Source organism: Danaus plexippus (genome assembly GCF_018135715.1).
Source record: "Danaus plexippus chromosome 13 unlocalized genomic scaffold, MEX_DaPlex mxdp_15, whole genome shotgun sequence".
Taxonomy (NCBI): domain Eukaryota; kingdom Metazoa; phylum Arthropoda; class Insecta; order Lepidoptera; family Nymphalidae; genus Danaus; species Danaus plexippus.
Genome location: NW_026869849.1, coordinates 4,097,732 through 4,120,206, shown reverse-complemented (window position 1 = coordinate 4,120,206; position 22,475 = coordinate 4,097,732). Strand labels below are relative to the sequence as shown.

The 22,475-nt window shown below is 29.6% G+C and overlaps 2 protein-coding genes and 1 non-coding gene across 3 annotated transcripts; 2 read left to right on the top strand and 1 right to left on the bottom strand.

The window, feature by feature from the left end:
* Positions 1 to 6,193: 6,193 nt before the first annotated feature.
* Positions 6,194 to 10,885, top strand: LOC116770438 (UDP-glycosyltransferase UGT5-like). The gene is made up of 5 exons (XM_032661915.2): positions 6,194 to 6,916; positions 7,229 to 7,463; positions 7,972 to 8,570; positions 8,651 to 8,873; positions 9,516 to 10,885. The coding sequence occupies exons 1-5, from the start codon at positions 6,914 to 6,916 to the stop codon at positions 10,025 to 10,027; spliced, it is 1,572 nt and encodes a 523-aa protein (XP_032517806.2). The 5' UTR covers positions 6,194 to 6,913; the 3' UTR covers positions 10,028 to 10,885.
* Positions 10,886 to 18,130: 7,245 nt separating this feature from the next.
* On the top strand, positions 18,131 to 19,740 carry LOC116770310 (glutaryl-CoA dehydrogenase, mitochondrial). The gene has a single exon (XM_032661729.2). It carries the CDS (start codon positions 18,407 to 18,409, stop codon positions 19,682 to 19,684), a length of 1,278 nt encoding a protein of 425 aa, XP_032517620.2. The 5' UTR covers positions 18,131 to 18,406; the 3' UTR covers positions 19,685 to 19,740.
* Positions 19,741 to 19,959: 219 nt separating this feature from the next.
* Trnaa-agc (transfer RNA alanine (anticodon AGC)) lies at positions 19,960 to 20,032 on the bottom strand. The gene has a single exon. It is a non-coding gene; the product is annotated as a tRNA-Ala (tRNA).
* Positions 20,033 to 22,475: the final 2,443 nt, after the last annotated feature.

Here is a 22,475-nt window from a genome sequence, read left to right as displayed (position 1 = left end):
CACGTGTAAACTGATACTAAGCAGCATCTTTGAAACAACCTTGAAATCAACATTTTCGTTATAGCAAATATAATTTATATATCGCTATATTTTTCTTTAGAGTATAAAATAATAGTTTGTGTTTATTTAATGATAGCTAGGTTTTTTGCGTGAACACATTTAAAAACAAAAGGGATCGTGGTTGCTATAAACTAAATGAGACGTCGGTAAAATATTAAAATAAAAATACATGGCTATATCCAAAAAATATGGTTTCATTTATTTGAATTTATTTTCATGTGTCACCATAACTTGATTGGTTGGCTGGTTGGTTGGTTGTTTGGTTGTTTGGTTGTTCGTTTTCTTTAGAGTCACGATGTATATAAAATATTATTATTGACTTGTTTTATAATACCTAAGTTGCATATTTCCATTAAAATTTTTGACAAAAATATTTCTAACAATTATGTTGTCTGTCGTGCGATTGACTATTTATTAGACAACATAGCTTTTGGAGTCGGTATTTATTAGCAGAAAGAACAAGATGATGATATAGGCAACTATGATCCAAAAAATTATTTGTTATTTTAAGTAACCTCTATGTGGATATAAATTTAAAAACCTATTTCTTTTTATAAGAGGTATCATGAATTTTATTTATTTAAAGTTGTAATTTATATATTCGTTATTACTATTTTTTTCCTGGAAATTATGTGTATTTGTCGCGGCAACATAATTGAAACAGAATAAATACACCACGCTATTATTCTAGCAAGGCTGCATAGTACATATTTAGCGTACTAGTATCATATAACATTGCTTCAAGACAATTAACGTTAGAGTCGCAGTGTCATTTACTATATAAGGACTAATTATAATTGTTACTATTCAATATACATACCTAATCTTTAAGACGTTAAAGAAAGACAAAAGACGATATTTAGACTAAAAATATTGTTTTTTCTATCTTATTACTAGGCACACAACAACTATATTAAAAAAGACAACTCATTGACTGAAATTAATTTTCAGTCTTACTTCAACCGCCTTAAAATGCTATTAAATTGATAAGACACCATAAAACAGATAGTTTTTTTTTAATTGTAGTTTATAACGACTGGAAAAGTCATAAAGCATATAAGTCCGTCACCTTTTCCTAATAATTTTTAAATTACAGTACATAGTACATTTCAATAAATTTTTAAGAGAAAAAACAGATAAAATATTTCTTGCAAACCTCACGAAATGTTTAGCTTATACGTCAAAGAATGTAGTGAAAGGTACTAAAACACAAAGAAGATAGAATAATTTTTAAACAAATAATTATGAAAATTGAATTTTTTGATTGGCTTCGTGTCAGTACGGAATGAGTGACTGAAAATTTTATATAATAAAAAAGCACCCTAGTGGGGTTCTAAAAACAGATATTCTGATCTATTATCATTCTATATATAATACTATTCACTTGAATAATATGCATGGTACGAATTGAATTTAAAATTATTTTATGGGTTATATTCTACTACAAAGGAAAACAAGTAATTTTATAAATTAGGTATTAATAGTCTTCATAATGATTAAAGTTATAATATCAATATAATTACCTCATATTGACACACCGGTAGGCACATGTTTAAACAACAACACATCGTTACTGTAGGACATCAATCAATCAATACATATTATAAAAAGAAGTCCCTCACCGCCTCTGTCTGTCTGTCTGTTCGCGATAAGCGGAAAAACTACTGCACTGATTTTGAAACAGTTATCACCATTAAATAGCGTGAATCTCGAGGAAGGTTTTAGTATATAATTTGTTAAGTTTTTATATTTACTTGTGTGTACATTAACTATATTTGTTTAAGATGTCGTGAAAACATGAGCCTTCTGAGAGCTTTTAACGAAAACGCTGCCTAAAGTCTTTGAGATATAACAAAATAATATATGGTGGAATTGTGTATCTTATATAGGTATACACTCTGCAGAAACGTCTGCGGTGGCATATGTTTTACAACTCTTAAAAGTTGGCATTCATAAAGTGTTTATTGGAAAGCTATTTACATAAATACGGTATTAAGTCTTATGAAAATAAATTATTTCGTTTTCAAGCCTACATCAGTATCAGTAAATTACTTTTTAAATCATTTAAATCGGGTTTAATATTTCAAAAGTTATCATAATATCAGTTTAATGATTCTCAAAATTAAATTAAAAGGCTATTATATATTTTTTGTAAAGAGCCCGTGCGAAGCCGGAGCTGGTAGGTACCTAGTATACATATAATGAAACATTTCAATTTGCATTTATATGAAAAATACGTTTGGCTTTCTGTAATTAATTATTTTTTAACATAATTTTACATTTGTTACGATGCAAACTTTCATCAAATTATAATATTTTTCTATATATTCATTGGTTAGAGACGAAACCTCTTAGCATTCAATGGATTCACCGTGCGGGTGCCGGGTCCATTGCGTTGCAGGGAGTGGAGCTTCAACAGTGCCTGGGACTTGCGACCCAGGTGTAGGTTTAAGGGGCCCCTAACTAACGCGCGTTAAACGCTCACCTCCACTGTCCAAGCTCCTCTCCCTACCTAACCATATTTGAAAAGAACCTACTAGGGCTGCCTTCGAAGTACGTTCCAAGAACGAATTGATGTGAGTTCTGGACAGGCCCAAGTCTTTTAGCAGGTTGTAGAGAGATTTAGCCGTTATACCTCTCGCTCCCACTTCTACCGCGTATAAATCCACGACGAACCTATTTCGAGTGAGTTCGTTTGTGAGCTCGTAATATTTGTTGACCTTGATGGTATGGTCTTTGGGGATGTTGGTTTCCCAAGGAACCATAAGTACAATACAAAATATTAATATATGAATGTGAAGTGAATGCTCATATACTTGCGTGTAATTTGCATATTATAACTGATAAAAAGTTTTAATTTTCTTTTGAGCGAGTAATGACATAATTTTTTAACACATTTACACAGAAATTCATTAATTTAGTATTTAAATCTTATTCCATAGTTAAAACAAATTCTTGTCATATATCCATTTTAATTGCAATGATTATGTTATTTTCAAAATTAATAAGTCACCTATAAGAAAATTATTCCAAACCCGAAAATTTGTTTCTAAATATTATATATAATTTTGCCCCCTAGTATCGACGTTTAGTTCACCATTTTTGTTGAGATAATATAATAACAGAATAATAAAAAATAGCACTTATTAATGTACAAATAACTCAATTAATATTTTTCCTGTATTCCATAAGAAATTAAATGTGTTTATAATATTATTATATTATAATACGTTATTTTAGTCTAGTTATTAAAGTAAGCATAATAAAAAGTTAAAATCTGTAGCCTTACGCAATAACTTCGTTATGATATTGTTGACAGCAAATGTCATTTCGACATTCAATGAGTAGTAAATACTAAATATTACATTTCTTTATAAACAATAATTATATTGTAATTTAAGCACTAATGAAATGAAATATACTGTCTTAATTGTTATAAAAACTTATGAATTACTAGCAGAATGCAGTTTCATTAAATTGAGAATATAACCATTACAAGAAATTAACAAAAAGGATTTAGATTTAAGCTAAAGCTAACTAAAGTAAGTTAGTAAAAACTGTGGGTTTTTCAGATAAATAATTAGTCAGTTTTGAATAAAACTGAATGTATAACTAAGACTGTTATTAAATCAGGATCCATTTAAGTATATTAAATAGACTATTGGTTATTATTATTCTGTAAGACTTATTTATTCTAGGAATACCTTAGTGAAAAGAGACAGACTGTTTATCAAAGCATTGTTTTATCATACTAAGATGTCGTAGTAACAGTAGATACATTTTCTTCTGTAACATTTTGTAATTAAATTAGTTTTGTTTGATGTACAATATAGCATTTTACATATCTGGGTATCTATATATAAATTAAAATTACAAGATATGTATATGTTGATTACCAAACTCCTGTATTCAGTTTAAGTAATTACGATACAAATTGGTTATAAATAAAACTCACAGTTACTTGCATAATACTCCTAATGTAATGTTTAAATATTTTAATAATGCAATACTTTTAACTTTGATTTGGATAGCTGTAAAAACTGAGCAGTAACTGGTATATAAATTATTCTAATTATTGTGTACTCCTTTTAACTACTACCCACAAATTTGAATACAGCTATAGAATGAAAATGATCAAGGAATAATAATATAATTGTTTCATTGAAATAAGTACTAAAATCCTAAACATATTTTCACACAACTTAAAAATAAAATTGTGTTGAGTGGACACTTCCACATATAACATTGTAAGTCTATTACTACACACTTATAATGAGACTTATTGTGTTTACATCTCTAGAAACAACTTGCTTGTTAGGTACAGACGTAGGTTTTGTTTGTTGGATACATCATAATATATCACTATGCCGCTAAACATTATTTTCATCATTATCTCTGTTTTAGTACTTCTCTGAGCCATTTATTCATGAACAAGCAATTCAAAATATTAACATGTTACCCTATAAGTAAAATGATTATTGAATTATCAATAAATTTTGTGAAAGTGTTTACTTTTTTCTTAGGTATGATTGCTATATAGTAAAGGTACATAATAGATATCAGACTTTATCTGGAGGTATCAGAGGCAAACAAACATCAAGCTCTGTTACTTTATTAAGTACAAATGTGGTTATTGTGCTCTTAATAAAAATAATGTTACTAAACTCATGGAATACAAATACTTCTACATCTCAATTTTTTTAGTTGTATCAGAAATAGCAATACATTCATCTAATAATCTCTCTTTCCACAAACCGAAAAATTATTTGTTTGAAACAAAACACAATTATCTTGCATAATTAATGTAGTTTGCTACAAGTATCATTTACATATAATATCTATATATAATTATGTTAATAACTTTTTATTTATTCTTAAAAAAACATGGCAAAGTTCCAATTATTAATGGACATGTACGTCATTTATCTCGGAAGTCAGAGGGCAAACATTTTCATACGTTGCGGTGAAAAACTACAGGACAGTGAACACGATTTTCTGTATTTCGTGTGATATTAACAGTAGCAATATTTTTAATTTTAATGATAATTTTAAAATAACAACAGATTACGCCTTCATGTGATTTTCGTATGAAAATGGCCCATCTGGATAGAAGAGTAAATAGATTATAGTACTGCACGTAAGTTGGCAAGAGACGATAGATGGACAGAATTCGATTTTTACCGTGTGGCCACAGCCAAGAGCGACGTGAGTCGCGGCGGGCGGTGTGATTTGCGGTGGTATGTCACAGCTACAACGCGCGGTAGAAGCAAAATTATTTGTTTTGGTCGCGCTATATATCCACCGAATGAATATATCCACCGATGCCACCGCGCGCGCCGCTCTGAGCTGTGGCCGCCTCGATACTCGCTAGTAGATTTGTTTCACTCGCACACCGCGCAGCCCGTCGCCGCCGCGTGCGGTGCGTGTCTATCTGCGCCGCAGGTCGCGCCGCTGTCCGAGTCGCCGGTAGCTGTGGCAGACTTCATAGGTTGTTTACCATTTGTTTTTGCCGCTCACTGCTCACCGCGTCGCAATCCACGCCGCTCTTGGCTGTGGCCATGCGGTAAGGCTTTCAGTATCAATACATTTTGAGTCACGGGAAAAAAAAAGAGAGTCACGGGAAAATAAGTTTCATACTAAAGGGTTATACAATTAGGCAATTAATACAATATGATTCAATTAAATACTTTAATAATCGACTATGACAATAGGTATAATCAAATATAATAGTCCGAGAGCCAGTAACAGATTTTTATGACCAAGTTTCTCTCAAATGATAAAAATGCATCAGAAAATCGAACCATAAAGCCTTGTGAACGTCAGCTAAGGCTCGGTAGGGGGATGAGCGGTTGTAACCTCCCACGCTTGACGAAAAAAAATACCTTTACTCATTTCCTCTATCCAGGTCTTGGATCCAGCTTATTTTCGAAAAACTGTGAAGGATTGTGTAGGTTTTGCAAAATACTCGCCTCAACTAGCGTGTATACTTTAATACATATACTTAGGGAATTGGCAAGGCTTACGCTTAAAAAACTGTGATTTGTGAGCGTATTGTGTTAGAGGTTAGGTTGCAATCTCCAAAGATTATCCTAACTTTTACTTTATAGTAACAGAAATAAAAAAAGAATGGTAGTTTAGTACATTTTTTTTTGTAGATTATTTAACTGAATCTCGGAAGTCTCGAAAACTGGGGTTGAGGTCTCGAGTCTCGCAAATACGAGAAAATCGTCGAGACTCTCGGAATTTTCGTGACCGAGACTCCCGGGATGAAATCTGTACTCGCGAATACCTACTTAAATTGATTATTACAAGTCCTTTAATTTTTAGATTTAAGTTTAATAAAAACAACAGAAATCATCCAAAGAAATCAAACGGCAAACAGCTCCTAGTCTAAAACCTTGTTATGCTAAGAAAATTACTGTTTGTGTTAATAATACATCTCGTTGATAATATGAGTAGATGGTAAATGTTTCAAATTATGGCGACTGAACCTAATGTTAGCATATAGATTTTATATATAAATTAACCTTTTTGAATAATGCTTTATATTATAATGCCTGGAAATTAAAATAAAGTTCCGATGATTGTTACAAATTCAAACTTATCAAAAACAAATGTTCAGTTTAGTAAATTTACGTAACATAATTTGTTGGTATTTCTTTAATGTGCTTTATTAAATTTAATACAATGAATGAAGGTCATTGCGAAAAGATAAAAAGTTTTAATTCGCCGTCTCATGGCAGGAGTGGTCATTAAGAATCGAATACGACGCACGATAGACATATCATTTTAAATTATTTGTTTTCATCAAGACAACTCTTTATAGTTTTAAGGTTCTTGTCCCGCTAACAACATGGTAAGTACATTGTTTTAATAATATTGACACGTACAAAAACAGATTTTCTGACTAGTTCATAATTGTTTTGCCTTGAACGAAAAATTCTGTAATTATCTTTCTAAGATTAAATTAAATTAAATTAAAATTAAATAGTAACATCAGCTCAAAGGAATGTTTGAAATATACTTTTAGAATCTTTTATGGTTATTTGAAGAAATAAATCAACCAATTATTATAATTAAAAACAATATAGCGGCTGTTATAGAAATTACCAAAATATTTATATTATTGTGTTAAGAATTCATTATTCCCTAACTGTTATCTTTCCAGCTTCGTTTCCAGATGATATTATATGTAGTATGTTTGTCGTACGTAGATTCAGCAAATATATTATATGTTATGCCATTTTCTTCAATATCGCATTACATAATGTTAAAACCAATTGGCTTAGAATTAGCACGAAAAGGTCACAATGTTACTGTGATCACACCTATCAGGGATAATAATCCACCTTCGAATTATCATCAAGTTTTAGTAGATGATAAAAAAATTTGGGATATTCTAGGTGAGTTGAAGATTAGTTCTATGTATTATCGATAGATTTGAATTTTAATAAATGTCAGTACGACTCTTTTTTTATTACATTTATATAAATAGGTATAGATTTTGTAACATTAGAATTAAAAACCATTATCTTTGAGAGATTAATTTATATTAAGAAATGATTATTAATAAAAAATATTGTACCGTGAATAGTAAATTATTGTACACTCATAAGATTATTTTTTTCTATTTTGGTTTACAAATACTTTAATGTAAATATGTAAACAAATAGGTGGATACACAAACAAACATTGTTTACATCTCACGTTTTGAAACAAAATAATTTATTAATAGTTTTAAATACAGGATTACCTTTGCTTTTATTATCCGACTACTGCTAGGAGGGTTATGTTATATAGCTATGTTATTAATAATAATTATTTTTATACGCTATAAACCCGATAAATATGCCCATGTACTTTATGATTAATTTTTTTTTGGATATGTCAGTCATACATCAGTGTTTTTAGGAATGGAGCGTCCAAATATTTTTACTATGGTCGATATGTCTGCAGAGGAGTTCCACGATAAGATTTTATGGTCAGGTGGCGTAGCGTTTACTGAGTTAGCATTGAATTCTACCGAAGTAAGGAAGTTCTTGAAAGCAGACAATACTTTTGATCTAGTTCTTTGTGAACAGTTTTTCCAGGAGGCTATGTATGCTCTCGCATACAAATATAACGCGCCTTTAGCATTAGTGACTACTTTTGGTTCTTGTATGAGGCATAATATTGCAACGGGTAATCCACTTCAAATACCCAACATTCTAGCCGAATTCCTGGATATCAAAAATCCAACAAGTTTTTTGGGAAGGATGAGAAACATTTATTTCACTTTGTACGAATTTATTTGGTGGCGTTATTGGTATCTCGAAAAACATGAAAATTTAGTGAAAAAATATTTACCAGAACTGTCTGGAAAAGTACCAAAATTATATGAAATACAAAAAAACGTCTCTTTAATGTTAATAAATAGCCACTATAGTGCGGAAATTCCTGCTGCTTTTCTACCAAATATTGTTGAAATCGGAGGTGTTCATTTGACTCGAAGTAATACGTCTCTTCCTAAAGTAAGAGTAACTTATAATTATACCCGATTCTAATCTATCTCTTACCTTGGACACATTAAATAGTGTTTCTTAATTTATAGGATCTCCAAAAGATTCTGGATGATTCAAAGTATGGAGTTGTTTACATGAGTTTGGGTTCTAACGTAAAAAGTGCTGAGTTGCCAGACTCAAAAAGGGAAGCTTTCCTAAAAGTATTTGCTAGTCTTAATCAGACCGTTCTATGGAAGTGGGAAGATGATAATTTGGAAAATAAACCGGAAAATTTAATTACACGCCAATGGCTGCCGCAAAAGGAAATTCTTGGTACGTGTATACGTCACAATACTATATAGTTATTTATCCTGTCTTAAAATATGCAATTAAAGTAAAAAACCGAGCCTTTTAATAATAATGAAAATTAACAGACATTTATAAGTTTTGAATAATTTGAACTTATCGACTTACGTACTAGTTTGGCTTTCTCTCTATAATTATTTTTGTTCCTTCCAATTTTATTACATTACTAACTTCTGACCAAAAATTTTAAATACGTTTCGAGAACAACAACCATATCTACAAATTAATAATCTATCAAGGTTATTTTGTGATGAAGCCATTCATGATAAACCTCATGACTTGCTTTTATGTTCCCCGATTTGAAAAATAATTAAGACAATAGTACATTTATATATAGCACAGCTACTAGTTTTATAAAAATGCTGTCCTTATTTTAGATGGAAGGATAGATCTTAGATATTTTAATCTTATTAAATTCTCCGCACTGAAATAACACGCTTAAAACCCGTTTCCACTTTGATATGTGTGCATTCACTATGACGTTGCTTTTCGTCGTTTAGACATACAAAAACTATTAAATATAACTTAAATCAACATTGCTACTATAAAATTATTTTTATATATGTTTTTAAAAGGTAAATTTTGAGTTAAATAAATCTTTATTTTCAGCTCATCCGAACGTCAAGGTATTTATATCCCATGGCGGTTTAATAGGAACACAAGAAGCAATATTTAATGGAGTGCCACTTGTCGGCGTTCCCATATACGCTGATCAATATAATAATTTATTATATGCAGAAAAAGCTGGTTTCGGTAAAATTTTGCAATACCACGAAATTAATGAAAATCATTTGTTTCAAACTCTCAGCGAGGTTCTCACTAATGATTCTTATATGCAAAAAGCTAAGGAGGTTTCTAGAAGATTTAAAGATCGCCCTATGACACCTCTGGACACAGCTGTGTTCTGGTTGGAATATGTTATAAGAAACAATGGCGCCGAGTTCATGAAAAACCCGACACGGAATTTAAATTGGTTTTCATTTTACATGCTCGATGTTTATGCTTTATTCCTTTTGATTGTCTTTTTGTTTATTATGATTTTTTATAAAATTGTGATGTTCATAGCCCAGATGTACGTTGATTATAAAGTTAAAGTCACTATTGTAAAAAAAGAACAATGATATAAGTATGTTGTTGCACATTAGGTGCATATAGTAAGGTCTATCATTGAATAAGTTCTCCAGTCCAAAGCACTTCGTTTATATGAAACCTTAAAGTTATACGAATCTCGCCATAACTAAAGCTAGGATCACACTGTCCACTGTAGATAACTGTTCCATTTATTTTATAATCAAATAAATTATTTTTCAAGTCAAGCAAATAATTCATGAGAACATTATTTGTCACACTCATTATGAATAATTTGAAATGTATTGATTTTTTTAAAGTTTTTGACTCGTGTTATTTATAAATTAATTCATTATATTTTGTTCAATATTGTAAACATTTAAATTATTTATTATTACATATTTATACCACAAAAGAACATAGCTTTTCTACATACATACTTAAAATTTTACGTAAAGTTAAACCATTAGCCTATTTACAGTATTTTCCATATATAAAATGTTCCATAATACGTATGTATCAGCTGATAGTCTGTAACGACAAAGTTGCCATTAATTTATACTAAAGCTCTCACGAAATTACCTCATACTATTAATTACTCACGATAATTAAATAGAGAAAAGAAAGTATTCAGTTCAACATTGTTTAATATTTAATGCATAATTTAGTTAATAATTAACAAGGAAACTTCGAGGGAGACTAATCTAGATTGCTCGTTTAGCTATTTTTCAAGTCAGTATTTTGCGTCGATCTTGTGTTGTACGAGTTTTTTTATACACCACATTTTTATATTCCCGCCTTAGCTGTGCCGGCTTAACGTTGCAGGCTTTATTGTGCAACCAAATTTCTAGCAACTGTTAAAAATTAAAATGTACAATGTTATCATGTCTATTAAATATAGTATAAAATTATTTATTTTTTATTGCAAATTATTTTCTGAATCCTCTCAGAGATTATTATAATAGTAACGTGTTTGTATTGTGAAAAAAAAGACCTTGATTGGCTTTTTGTCTGGGTTAAGTTTTTTGTGTCTAGTGTAAAGATTAACGAAGGAAGCTGAGTTTTGCTGTTAAAATAATAGTGAAAATATAAAGAATAATGATTATTCCTATTCAAAACTATTAAGAACTCATACTTTTACTTAAATAAAATAATCATTAGAAAAATTAAAAAAAAAGATTATTACATTGTGACATAGAAGTTAACATTTCAGTGATAAGTCGTAGAATGGAAACTTCCACTGGTAGTAATGACGGATATCGACTCAAAATAATCTCTAAGATTCGTCCTTAGCTCGGGTCTTATTTGGGAATTGAACATCTGATACGGAGCATTCAAGGCCATTATTTAACTCACACGCGCTTATTAAATATTAATGTCCGGCCTTTTACATTTCGATAGTATCGTCGTAACACGCAGCCGCTCTTATCGTAGGTCAGTCAAGTAATACTCGTAAAACAATTGTATTTGACTATAATTATTGTACTCGTATGCATTAAATTTGTTTGAAAATATGATTTTTATTTCAATATTGATCAGTTACGATACATTCTTACTTAGTAATTTTGAAATTTCCTTAATATATGTTTTTTTTCCCTCAACACACACTCATCAGTTGATAAACAGTCATGAGCCAACCGTTTTTGTTATTTATAAACCCAATACGTAATATTCCCTGGTATATAATTGGTACAATCATTAAAATCTGCATCAGACTTAGACTATACGGTGTATAGCCTGCTATATAAGTTAAATATTATGATAATTTATCAGGAAGATAACAAAAATAGTATAGTATAATATAAAATAGAAGAGTTATAATGTGATAACCCACAAATCGTATTGTGTGGATTATAAGTATGTTGTATGTTGGTTAGCATCTTCACACCACATACTGAGCGTGTCACGTTTATCTTTCGACAACATAAACGTCCGTTAATACTAATATGAAAAGATTTACAAATGAAAAACTGTCAACAGACCGTATGTATGTATGAATGTGACGAGCAAACCTGGAGTAAGCATATGTATATACAGATACGAAACTCATACATAAGTTAATTTTATATAATAATGCGATAAATGTTTTATTTTATTAGTCAGGAATGTGCATTTGTTTTTTTGTGTTGCTTTATTTATAATGTTTTATGTATTTTATATCGAACATCAAATAGAAATGACATTCAAGTAGGTACTTATATAATGAATGTTTGTTTAAAGGGACTCACTAAGTAATTAGTTATTTCTATAAATGCTTTGGAACAGTCGCAAATTTTATGAATATTTAGAAATTTGAGTAGGTAGACTCGTTCATTTTGTACCAGGAGCCAGATATTTGATAAACTTAGTCTTGCCATAATTATTATTTTAAAGAAAAACTAATTTCTTTATTGTCCATTAGATTTAACATAATTACAGTGTTTTATTTTCATATATTAATATCATATTATGAAAAATATATAAATCTTTTTCTAAGTAGTGTCCATTGGCTGCAAAACAGTCGTTAAAACGTGAGGTCAGTTTATAAAAGCAGCACGCATTCACTTCGCGGACAACAACAGCTGTTCGCTGCCGATCATGTAGAATATTTTAGGGACTCCCAGCAAAGCCTTACTGTTTAAAATTGATCTTAAATCACAATCGAGAGGAATGACGGCCAAGATTCTAACCAAAGTCCAAGATTCGGTGGATTTAGTTATATCCGGCGTGGCTTAAGGAACATTCTTGATTATTGCATGTGGTTTTGCTTAGGTTCTCAACTACCTTCCCAAGAATGGCTTTTATGAAACGTTCAGATGACTTGGCACTTTTTTCATAAAAATATGACTCAGTCGCTCATTTGCAAGCACACCATGAAATCAGCACTGAAGTTGGATAAAACTCACATTGCACTCTGTTGATTAATTGGGAAGACTTTTCAGATCATCAGTATTGAGTATACGTAATAGTTTTTAAAATAATAGACATAAATTTATTTGAATATCGTACGAATATAGTAGACCAATATAAATGCCATAGCAAAAGTAGTACTTTCCCTTTTTATGTTTGTAAATTTATATTTTCAGTAGGTAGTTAAAAATCGTTATAAGTAGATTTTGATCTTTTCTTTTGAAATTAAACTGTTTCAATTCTTGCTGGAAACGATTACGATATTGGAAAAATTACACATAGTTGTCGTTTCTTTTATCTTTTTCTTTATTAAATGAATTTTATATTTTAGGTATTTGTTTGTTTATTACTTGCTTAAATAATATATTAGGAAATTTAATAAAAAAATAATTCTTGAAATATTCCGTAATTCAAAAATTCTCCTACTATTATGTCAGGTTCAATTTAAATAAATGTTAACCTAAAAAACTAACCTTTTACAGCAATTTGTTATACATTAATTAAGGAAATCCTATTAATCTTGTATATAACTTTAAAGTCATTATCCATTTATTTATTTAAGTTTCATTTAATTCGTGTTTGTTTAGGCCAAATTAAATGTTTGTGCCAAATTTAGCAACCAAATTTTCTTGCAGATACATATACATAGACATACATTACATAGACATACCTTTACTTTTTTTTCCTTTTAAATATTTCTATTTTAAATGTAAAATAGTTGTATAATAAATTTATCATTTATCTGTCTATTCCTCAGAGCACCCTTATCTCCGAAACTAAAATATTTTTAATATAAAAAAGTGACACAAAAATATTTTTAATATAAACTGGTTTTAAACAAACTTAATTGAAAACAAACCCTGGTTATTTATATTAATTTGAAATAGTTATGTAAGGAATTAATATTTTTTATACATATTTATCGATGTACATAAACTATAGTAGTACATAAATAACTTTAAATTGTTTATTATTAAATAAAAAGAGTTTTAAGATTAGCAGGCAAAACTAGTACGCTGTGTGTCGTAATTGCTATTTTATTTTTTATGATTTTTAATTGTGTAAAAGTGAAAAGGTATATAGGCTTTCATGTTTAAATTGGGCTTTGATGTATGTGCTGTTTTAAAATTTATTTAAAAAAATGCTTGCATTGGTGGTGCGCTCAGTAAAAGGTAATTTAATTTCCGAACATTCGTACATCTATAAATTCATATCACGAGGCAGTTTAACCAGGACCACAGGAGCCATAAGTAGAGGAGTGGCTCTCGGTATTTCAATATAGGTTGAACAATACACAATTTTTTTGGACATGAAGAAATAGAAATAAGAAGAATAAAGCAAGAAATAGCTAAAAAAATATATATTCTGGATGTTTTATGCAGAGACTATATTTAGAAATAAGAACAAAGGTATTGCTAAGAAATTCAGATGTTGTATATCTATTTCAAGACTCCGTTGGATTTGGATAGTTCCTAATTAGCCGTCTAAACCTGAAACTGATATAATTGTGTATTTTAAGCTTACGTTGACGTACAAATGACGTAAATGTTTGCATTTTTTAATGAAAATAGTGCTTATCCGTAAAATTTTGTTGTAACAATTATAGCTAGGGAATATTTATTTTTGAATATCATTAGAGGTCTTGTGTTTTATAGAAAATTATTTAGTCTGATTATAATATCGATTAATTATAATTAACTATAGTAAATATTAACTAAGAAAATTTAAAATTGTACTTCAATGTACTGTAAGTGATTGTCGATATGTTAAGCTAATTTTGCATATTTGTAATGTTTTATTGAACTAAATACCTTTTCGGATTTACTACACGGATTTTATTTTAAACTTACTTTATTATTTTTAACTTAAACTACACGATCCCGACGTTTCGGTAACTTTTCATCAACCGTGATCACGGGCAGACGGGATGTAAATGTCTGTCAGTCGGTCCTGTTATTAAATACACTTATTTTTTTATGTTGTATAATATCCTTGTATGTTACGGCATTCTTTATTTATTCCAAGTTTCTATGCGCTATTCCGGAATTAGTGAAAGCAGAAACTTTTATTTTATCTTATAAATGTGTTTTTCGAAAGCATTGAACTGGAATAAGTTTCAACTTATATTTCTATTTATTATTAAAGTAATGTATATTTTTCTTCATTTTATTTTCAAATAATTTAATTTTTTTTCTTATAATACTTTGTTTGTTAGTTCATTTTACTTATTTAGTTGTATTTAGTTTTGATAATACATTCCTAAAATACTATATTTGTAACCAAATTTCTATAACAACTAAGAAAAATTTTAGAAAAACATGATCATGTTTGATGAAAAAAAAAAATGAAAACAAAAGTGGTAAACAATAACGTCATTTTATAAATATTTTTATTTATATTAAATCGTTAACAAACATTTGTTTAAAAAATATATAAGATAATTTCGTAAAACGGGATGTTCAAGTCGTAATTTATAATTTGCCTCATTGTTATACAAATCGATTCAATTGTTTTCAAAATTTCTAACAGCCTTCTTTGTTTGAGTGTCGATGAAGCTTAATTTTTCATTTAATTACAAAGTTTGGTTCGGCTGGAACTTCTTGACAAAGGCATTCATTACCATGACTTAATTGATTTCTTTTGATAGAAATCACGTTGCAATGTTATAAAATTATAAACATTATTTATTTGTGTATATAAAATGCTGCAGTGTCACTTCATTCTCAGTATTTTCGTAGTGAATATTTCTTTTTAAATACAACAGGACTAAAATATATGAAATACCTTTCGCAAGATTTTTATTTTTGGTTAATCACATCACATGAGAAAACTTCGGTTGATCACGACAAAATATATATTGTTACGCAAGTAATAGGAAAAAGAAATACGAGAATTATATGAATATGTTAAACTTATAAATAGCTTGTGCTTTTAAATGTGCCGTAGCATATTAAAAGTTTTAGGTAGTATAACAGTATTATTGTAGAGGTAACGGATAGCTTACGACAGCTGTCTTGTATTTAAGGATCTAAAACTACACGACTATTCCATTAAACCTGAGAACGTATTGAATGTTAGATGTTCTAATTTTAGATGTTCACGGCTTGGCTTCTGATTTTATAATATGCACTTAGCTTGGTTTGGCATTTTATTCATACATATTGAATGACAGAACAGCTAGTAGCGTTCTGCTGAATCATAAAATACAAAAGTTCGTACACATGAACAAAATTTTTGAAAGAAACTTTAAAAAGATTATCCTTTTATCTATCATTTTTGAGGGAATAATAGTTCTAATTCTTATTTTAAATGTCTAGACTTCTACTCAATCAGACGTAAAAAATATTTTTTGTGAACTCTGTCACTAAGAAGTACAAAGAACTTTATAATCTTGGTTTCGTTATCGAATAATATCAAAAATATTAAAATATAACATTTTCTATAAAATATATTATACTTTTTACTAACATTTAAAACTTACACTATTTAAAAAGAATCTATAATCCAATCAGCGAAAATAACTGCCGTTTTCTCATTGCCGTACTTGACTTTACTGAACAACAATGACCGTAGAAATGTAGAGAGTGTGAAAGAAAAAATCTTTCAAACCATTAATTTAAGAGTACTTTTCGCACTTTTGAGGTACTACAGTACTAACAGAAAGGGTAGATTGAATAGAATCTATAAGGAACGTTTAACAAAAGGTTGAGATGCCAGGATCAATCTTACTGTACTCAATAGTCGTTTGTCATGCAAATATAGACTGAATAATTTAGTGACTATACACCTTTATGTATTATTAAGATATTTGCTTCCATATATCCTTTTTGAAGTTCCAATTTTTTTTATTATTATTTTATACATTTATAAAGTATCTGAGAGAGAGAGAGCCTTGACTAATATATTTTAAATTAATACTTATTTTATTGGATTGGATAAAAGAAGAATATCATTGTAATTCTAGCCATACGAACATTCAATGATTTACATACAAAATCCCGACTACAACCGCTAAAAAAGACTTAATCAGCACAAAGCACGAAATTAAAAGTTAATCAGTTCACTCGTGCAACTTTTTAAAAGAATGTTAACATATGCCTGAAATAAAGGTAAAAAGAATAAACATTTCTAAAATTCATAATGCTTTACGAGCATTTTCTCTCGGACATTTCTCTAGAAATAAAAATGCGAAGGCCACAACATTACATTGCTCGCCTTAATTCCGCATTTATTTTGCAGCTTATTTCCTAGGTATGCTTAGAATATATACCACAGTGAGGCTTTCTGAAACTAATTGGAATAAAGGAGTCGAATTGTTTTTGTTAAACCTCTGGTCTCATTTTAGTAGCAACTAGGTATATTTTTTATTATTATTTTATGTTATACAACCTTCTATATCAGCAAATGCCAATAGGCTGATAAATAGAAAAGAACTGAATAATTCAAAAATGTAGTGACATATTTTTGTAATTAATACGAGACGAGTGGATATTATTTAAGACTCTAAGGCTCATTTTGATAATTATTTTTAATTTGATATCAATTTAAAAACCAAAACCAAGGCAGTAAAAATATGAATAAAAATACAAGCATTTTTTGTAGATTTCAATTATTTTTCCAAAAAAAGACTTGATCTTGAGTTATTATTGTGTCAAAATTTATTTCTAGCTATAAATATAATATTATATATATTTCAAACATATTTATTGTTGTATTAAAAACGTACATTAACCTTTCACGTTCACAACTCTTTATCATTGAAAAGTTCATATATTAATAATAAAAATAATTTTATTTGAAAATTATAGTTTTTTGTTGGATACAAAGCTTCTTCAAAAACATTTCGGACTTTATTTTTAAACATACTTTCTTTGAAAATTTAAGCTACTTTTGATGAAGCAAAACTTGTGAGCTTCCATATTGCTATAAAATAAATACCTTTTAGAGAACACATAATTATTTTGTTCTTATTATAAGAAATATTTTTTTTAGATATAACATGTTTCTTTATTTTTATTATTATCGATAAACAAAAAAGTTAAATGTCTAAATGGATATGTTATATTATTAAAGCTTTACGTAACGATATTGTTGACACTATATTTGCGTCCTCGTTTATTTCTATTGTCACCGGAAACATTCTTAAATATACAGTTACGTTATCGGTTATTCGCACGCCCACGAACACTAATAGATTATCGTATCTTTAACGCGCTAGTACCCCTGCCGCGTCAATAGTTACGTTAGCGACAGAATACGACGTGAACATAGCAGCGTATTACAATAACAGTGTGCTGTCACTGGAAAACAAAAGAGGTTGTTTTTACCAACAAAGTGAATTAACAATTTAGAGATAACAATAAATACACGTAAATATATGAGTAAATATGAACGTGTTCAACCAAATCACAAACACATAGTCATTTAGTCCTATATCGCATTGCGTAGAACAAACACCCATTTTATGTTTAACAAGTGATAACCTCTAGTGCTGTTTGTTAATACAATTTTGATAAAGATACTGTGCGATTCCTGATTACATAATGGCTCTTAACTATAATAAGTTTCCTCAACTAATATCAGCGTTTTGTAACTTGAACAATTTTAGAACATTGTCAACGACTTGTTCGAATAAGGCAAAAATAAATTTTAACTGGGAAGACCCTTTGAATTTAGATCGACTATTACTTGACGATGAAAAGGCAGTTCGAGACTCTGTGAAAACGTATTGTCAAGAGAAACTATTGCCTAGAGTGGTTCAAGCTAATAGAAATGAAACGTTTGATCGGGCTATTTACAAAGAAATGGGTGAGTTAGGTATTCTTGGCTGTACAATTAAGGGCTACGATTGTGCCGGAGTATCATCGGTTACATATGGACTTATAACAAGAGAATTGGATGGTGTAGATTCGTCTTATAGATCCGCTATGAGTGTACAGAGTAGTTTAGCAATGGGTGCTATTTATATGTATGGTTCAGAGGAACAAAAGCAAAAATATTTACCGAAAATGGCAAAGGGTGATCTAGTCGGCTGTTTTGGTCTAACTGAACCCAATTACGGTAGTGACGCCGGCGGGTTAGTAACAAGGGCGAAATATGATTCTAAATCGAAATCTTATGTCCTGAGTGGTTCAAAAACGTGGATTACGAACTCTCCTATAGCAGATATACTTATTATTTGGGCTAAAGATGAGGATAATAAAGTAAGGGGCTTTATTGTGGATAGAAGCCTAGTAAATAAAGGTCTAGACACGCCTAAAATTGAAGGAAAATTTTCTTTAAGAGCTTCCCAAACGGGTATGATATTGCTCGACGAAGTAGTTATACCAGAGGAGAGTTTATTACCCGGGGTATTGGGTATGAAGGGGCCTTTCGGATGTCTCAATAATGCGAGATACGGGATCGCTTGGGGCGCTCTCGGTGCGGCCGAATCGTGTTTGCGGATTGCTCGACAGTACACATTAGATCGGAAACAATTTGGAAAACCGCTCGCTTCGAACCAGCTGATACAAAAGAAAATGGCGGACATGATAACTGAAATAAGTCTCGGTTTTCAAGGTTGCTTGCACGTCGGTCGTCTAAAAGATGAGGGTTTAGTAGCTCCCGAAATGATTTCTCTTTTGAAAAGAAACAACTGCGGCAAAGCTTTAGAGATTGCGAGAGTAGCCAGGGACATGCTCGGTGGTAATGGAGTGTCTGATGAGTATCATATAATAAGACACGTTATGAATCTTGAGGCCGTTAATACTTATGAAGGGACTCATGATATCCACGCCCTAATTTTAGGAAAAGCGATAACAGGAATACAGTCTTTCTATTAAAAAAAGATATAAGCTAACTTTCTGTAAAATATGTATATAATAAAAAAATGTTTGTATTATTTTGTTTCTTTTTGATATCATTTTAATTAAAACAAATATGTATAATGTATCAGTTCAATATCAATCGAATTTGGAGAAACATATTTTTTTCGTTTCGATATCATCCATAGATTAAGAGTCTAAAAGATAATTTTAACATATAAAAGAAGATAATGATAATGGGAAAAAAATATTACAATAATTTTAATTTATAAATTAATTTAAAAAAATTGTCTTGGAGGCGCCGGGTATCGATCCCGGTACCTCTCGCATGCTAAGCGAGCGCTCTACCATCTGAGCTACGCCCCCTGTTACAATTATTCTAAAATAGTTAATTCAAATATTTTCTTACATAAAAACATTTTGTTACGCACTATTTGTATAAAGTTTCGTTACAATACATTTTTTTTTGTTGTTTCCTTATGCTAACTTGGTTTTTATAATCCCTTTGGTCATGAACTACAACTATATATATCTTAATAACATACTATTTAAAATAGATAATATACAGATAGATAGATAGAGATAGATAGAGATAGATAGTAACGATATATTCTTTCCAATATTGATATTGAAGATTTTGTAGCTTACGTTTTTTGTTTGAGATATCGTAATTGGTATCCGTTTTATATATACAGGCGAGATAAGTATAACTCTCAAGGAAAAAAATACTCCGGAAAAATCCCTTCGAAAAGTGAAGATGTTGTTTTTGTAACCTTTTCCTCTTCAAGCTTAGCTTATTTTTTCTTTGATAAATATTACTTAACATATAACAATGGAAATTTACAAGAAAAATAATGTGCTATGTTTTAAAATGACTTATTGTGATACTTTTAACAAAAACTAAAATAGGTTTCCTTTTTCAATTCAATAGAGATATCTCTATTATGAGTGATTTTGAAATTTGAATCAATAGAGGACTAGTTTATAATTTGGAGCTCTTGTGAACACTAAGTCACAATATAATGATTGCTTGCTTCCTAAATGTGACTTCATTATCACACCCTGTTTGTTTCTAGCACAATATTAGTACTAATTTCATTAATTGCATGTTTATACTCGTGTACTGTATTCGGAAATGCATTTGATTGCTGCTTGCTTGATGCTTTTCGTTGCAGCAGAAATTTATAACAGTAGAAATTTACACTGTGTATTAAATGTTTATATTATTAATACTTTTATATGATTTTTCAATGCCGTGTTTTAGTTTAGATGCAATTGTATATTACTAACATACTCAAAACATTTGATGGGATTCAGAAAATTTTGTAAATTGACACAGATTAACCCATTTTGGTGCTTTGTATCCTATTAATTGCTAAATAGCATGGCCTAATACTTAACCATGTATGTTAATAGAACACTCTCCTACAAATATTAGAAAAGCAAAATTGCAGTTATGATTAAAATTATGCTCAAATTTTTACTTCTCTTTGTTTATAGATTTTTAAATTTTGTGGAATATAACATGAAGCTTATTCATTTTGATAACAATGTCATAATTTTTTCATTAATTAAAATAGTTTACCTTATAACCTTTGATGTAAGACCCACCTTATTGTTTTAAAGAATATTTGAGCAGCGCCTTGATTAAAGAGAATGTTATAAATGAAAATAGTCTCTAACCTCAGACGAGCCGAGAAGTCAGGCGAAGTCAAATCTCTGCGAAAAAGCTCCACAATTCATTAGCACCTAATGTCATTGCGAGCTAAACCGCTTACACTTTTGAGGATTAAGAATACATTTCAGTAACAAGGAATTCGTATAGTTTAAATTAAATAGTTATAAAGTATAACGTTTGATTTATTGTTATTTGAAGTTTGTAATTAAAAATAGCTTTCATATTTACTTAAAACGAATTCGTTACTTCTACAATTTGTTAAAATAACAAAGGAAATAAATTATTTTTTTTATTATAAAACATAAATTTCAATAAAAATAAATAAAATGTAATGGGTATTAGTTATAAAACTCCCGAAGTTAACTGAAATCTTTGACGAAACTATTTTAACTGTTCTCTAGAAAATGTTTAAAATCATGTAGACAGTTTCCAAGATAAATTGTTAAATCTGTAACATGCAAGTCGGTGATTTATTATCTACGTTGGACAAATACTCCGACATCTACTCGATGAAAAATTTGGCCAAGTTATATCTATCTCAGTGACAAACATTAGGAAATGAGGTATGGCATAACATTTCTCGGTGTAGAGGGGACAGATTTATTATAAAATAATTTGAGACATAAAAATCAGTATGATGTAGTATAAAATATGAATGGTTAGAAATATTTATCATTTAAGCGGATTTTGTTATCATTATAAAGTTATCATAGAGTCATGTACCAATCAGGTTGTACTGTTTTGCTTTCACGAGTAAATGTTTTTATGAAACAAATAATCTATTCTAAAATATTTAAAATTATGTTATTGACCTATTTTAAAATGTTTTTGTAATAAAATTAATGCATATTTTATCCTTTGAAACAGATATTAACTATTATTCCAATGTGATTTTTGTAATTGAGTAGTCAATAAATGATAAAATTTTATATTATATAGTAAGAAAACAAAAGAAAAAATTCAGGTTTTTAATTTTTATTTATGTGGCTGCGAATAAAACCAAAAAGGTTTATCTCGTACATAGGCATAGCATATAGACGCTCTACATTTAAACAGGTAAAATTTTTAAAATTTATAATCTGGACAGTTTTTTGAGATTAAAAATTCAGTTCCGTGCTCGAAATCTAAGGT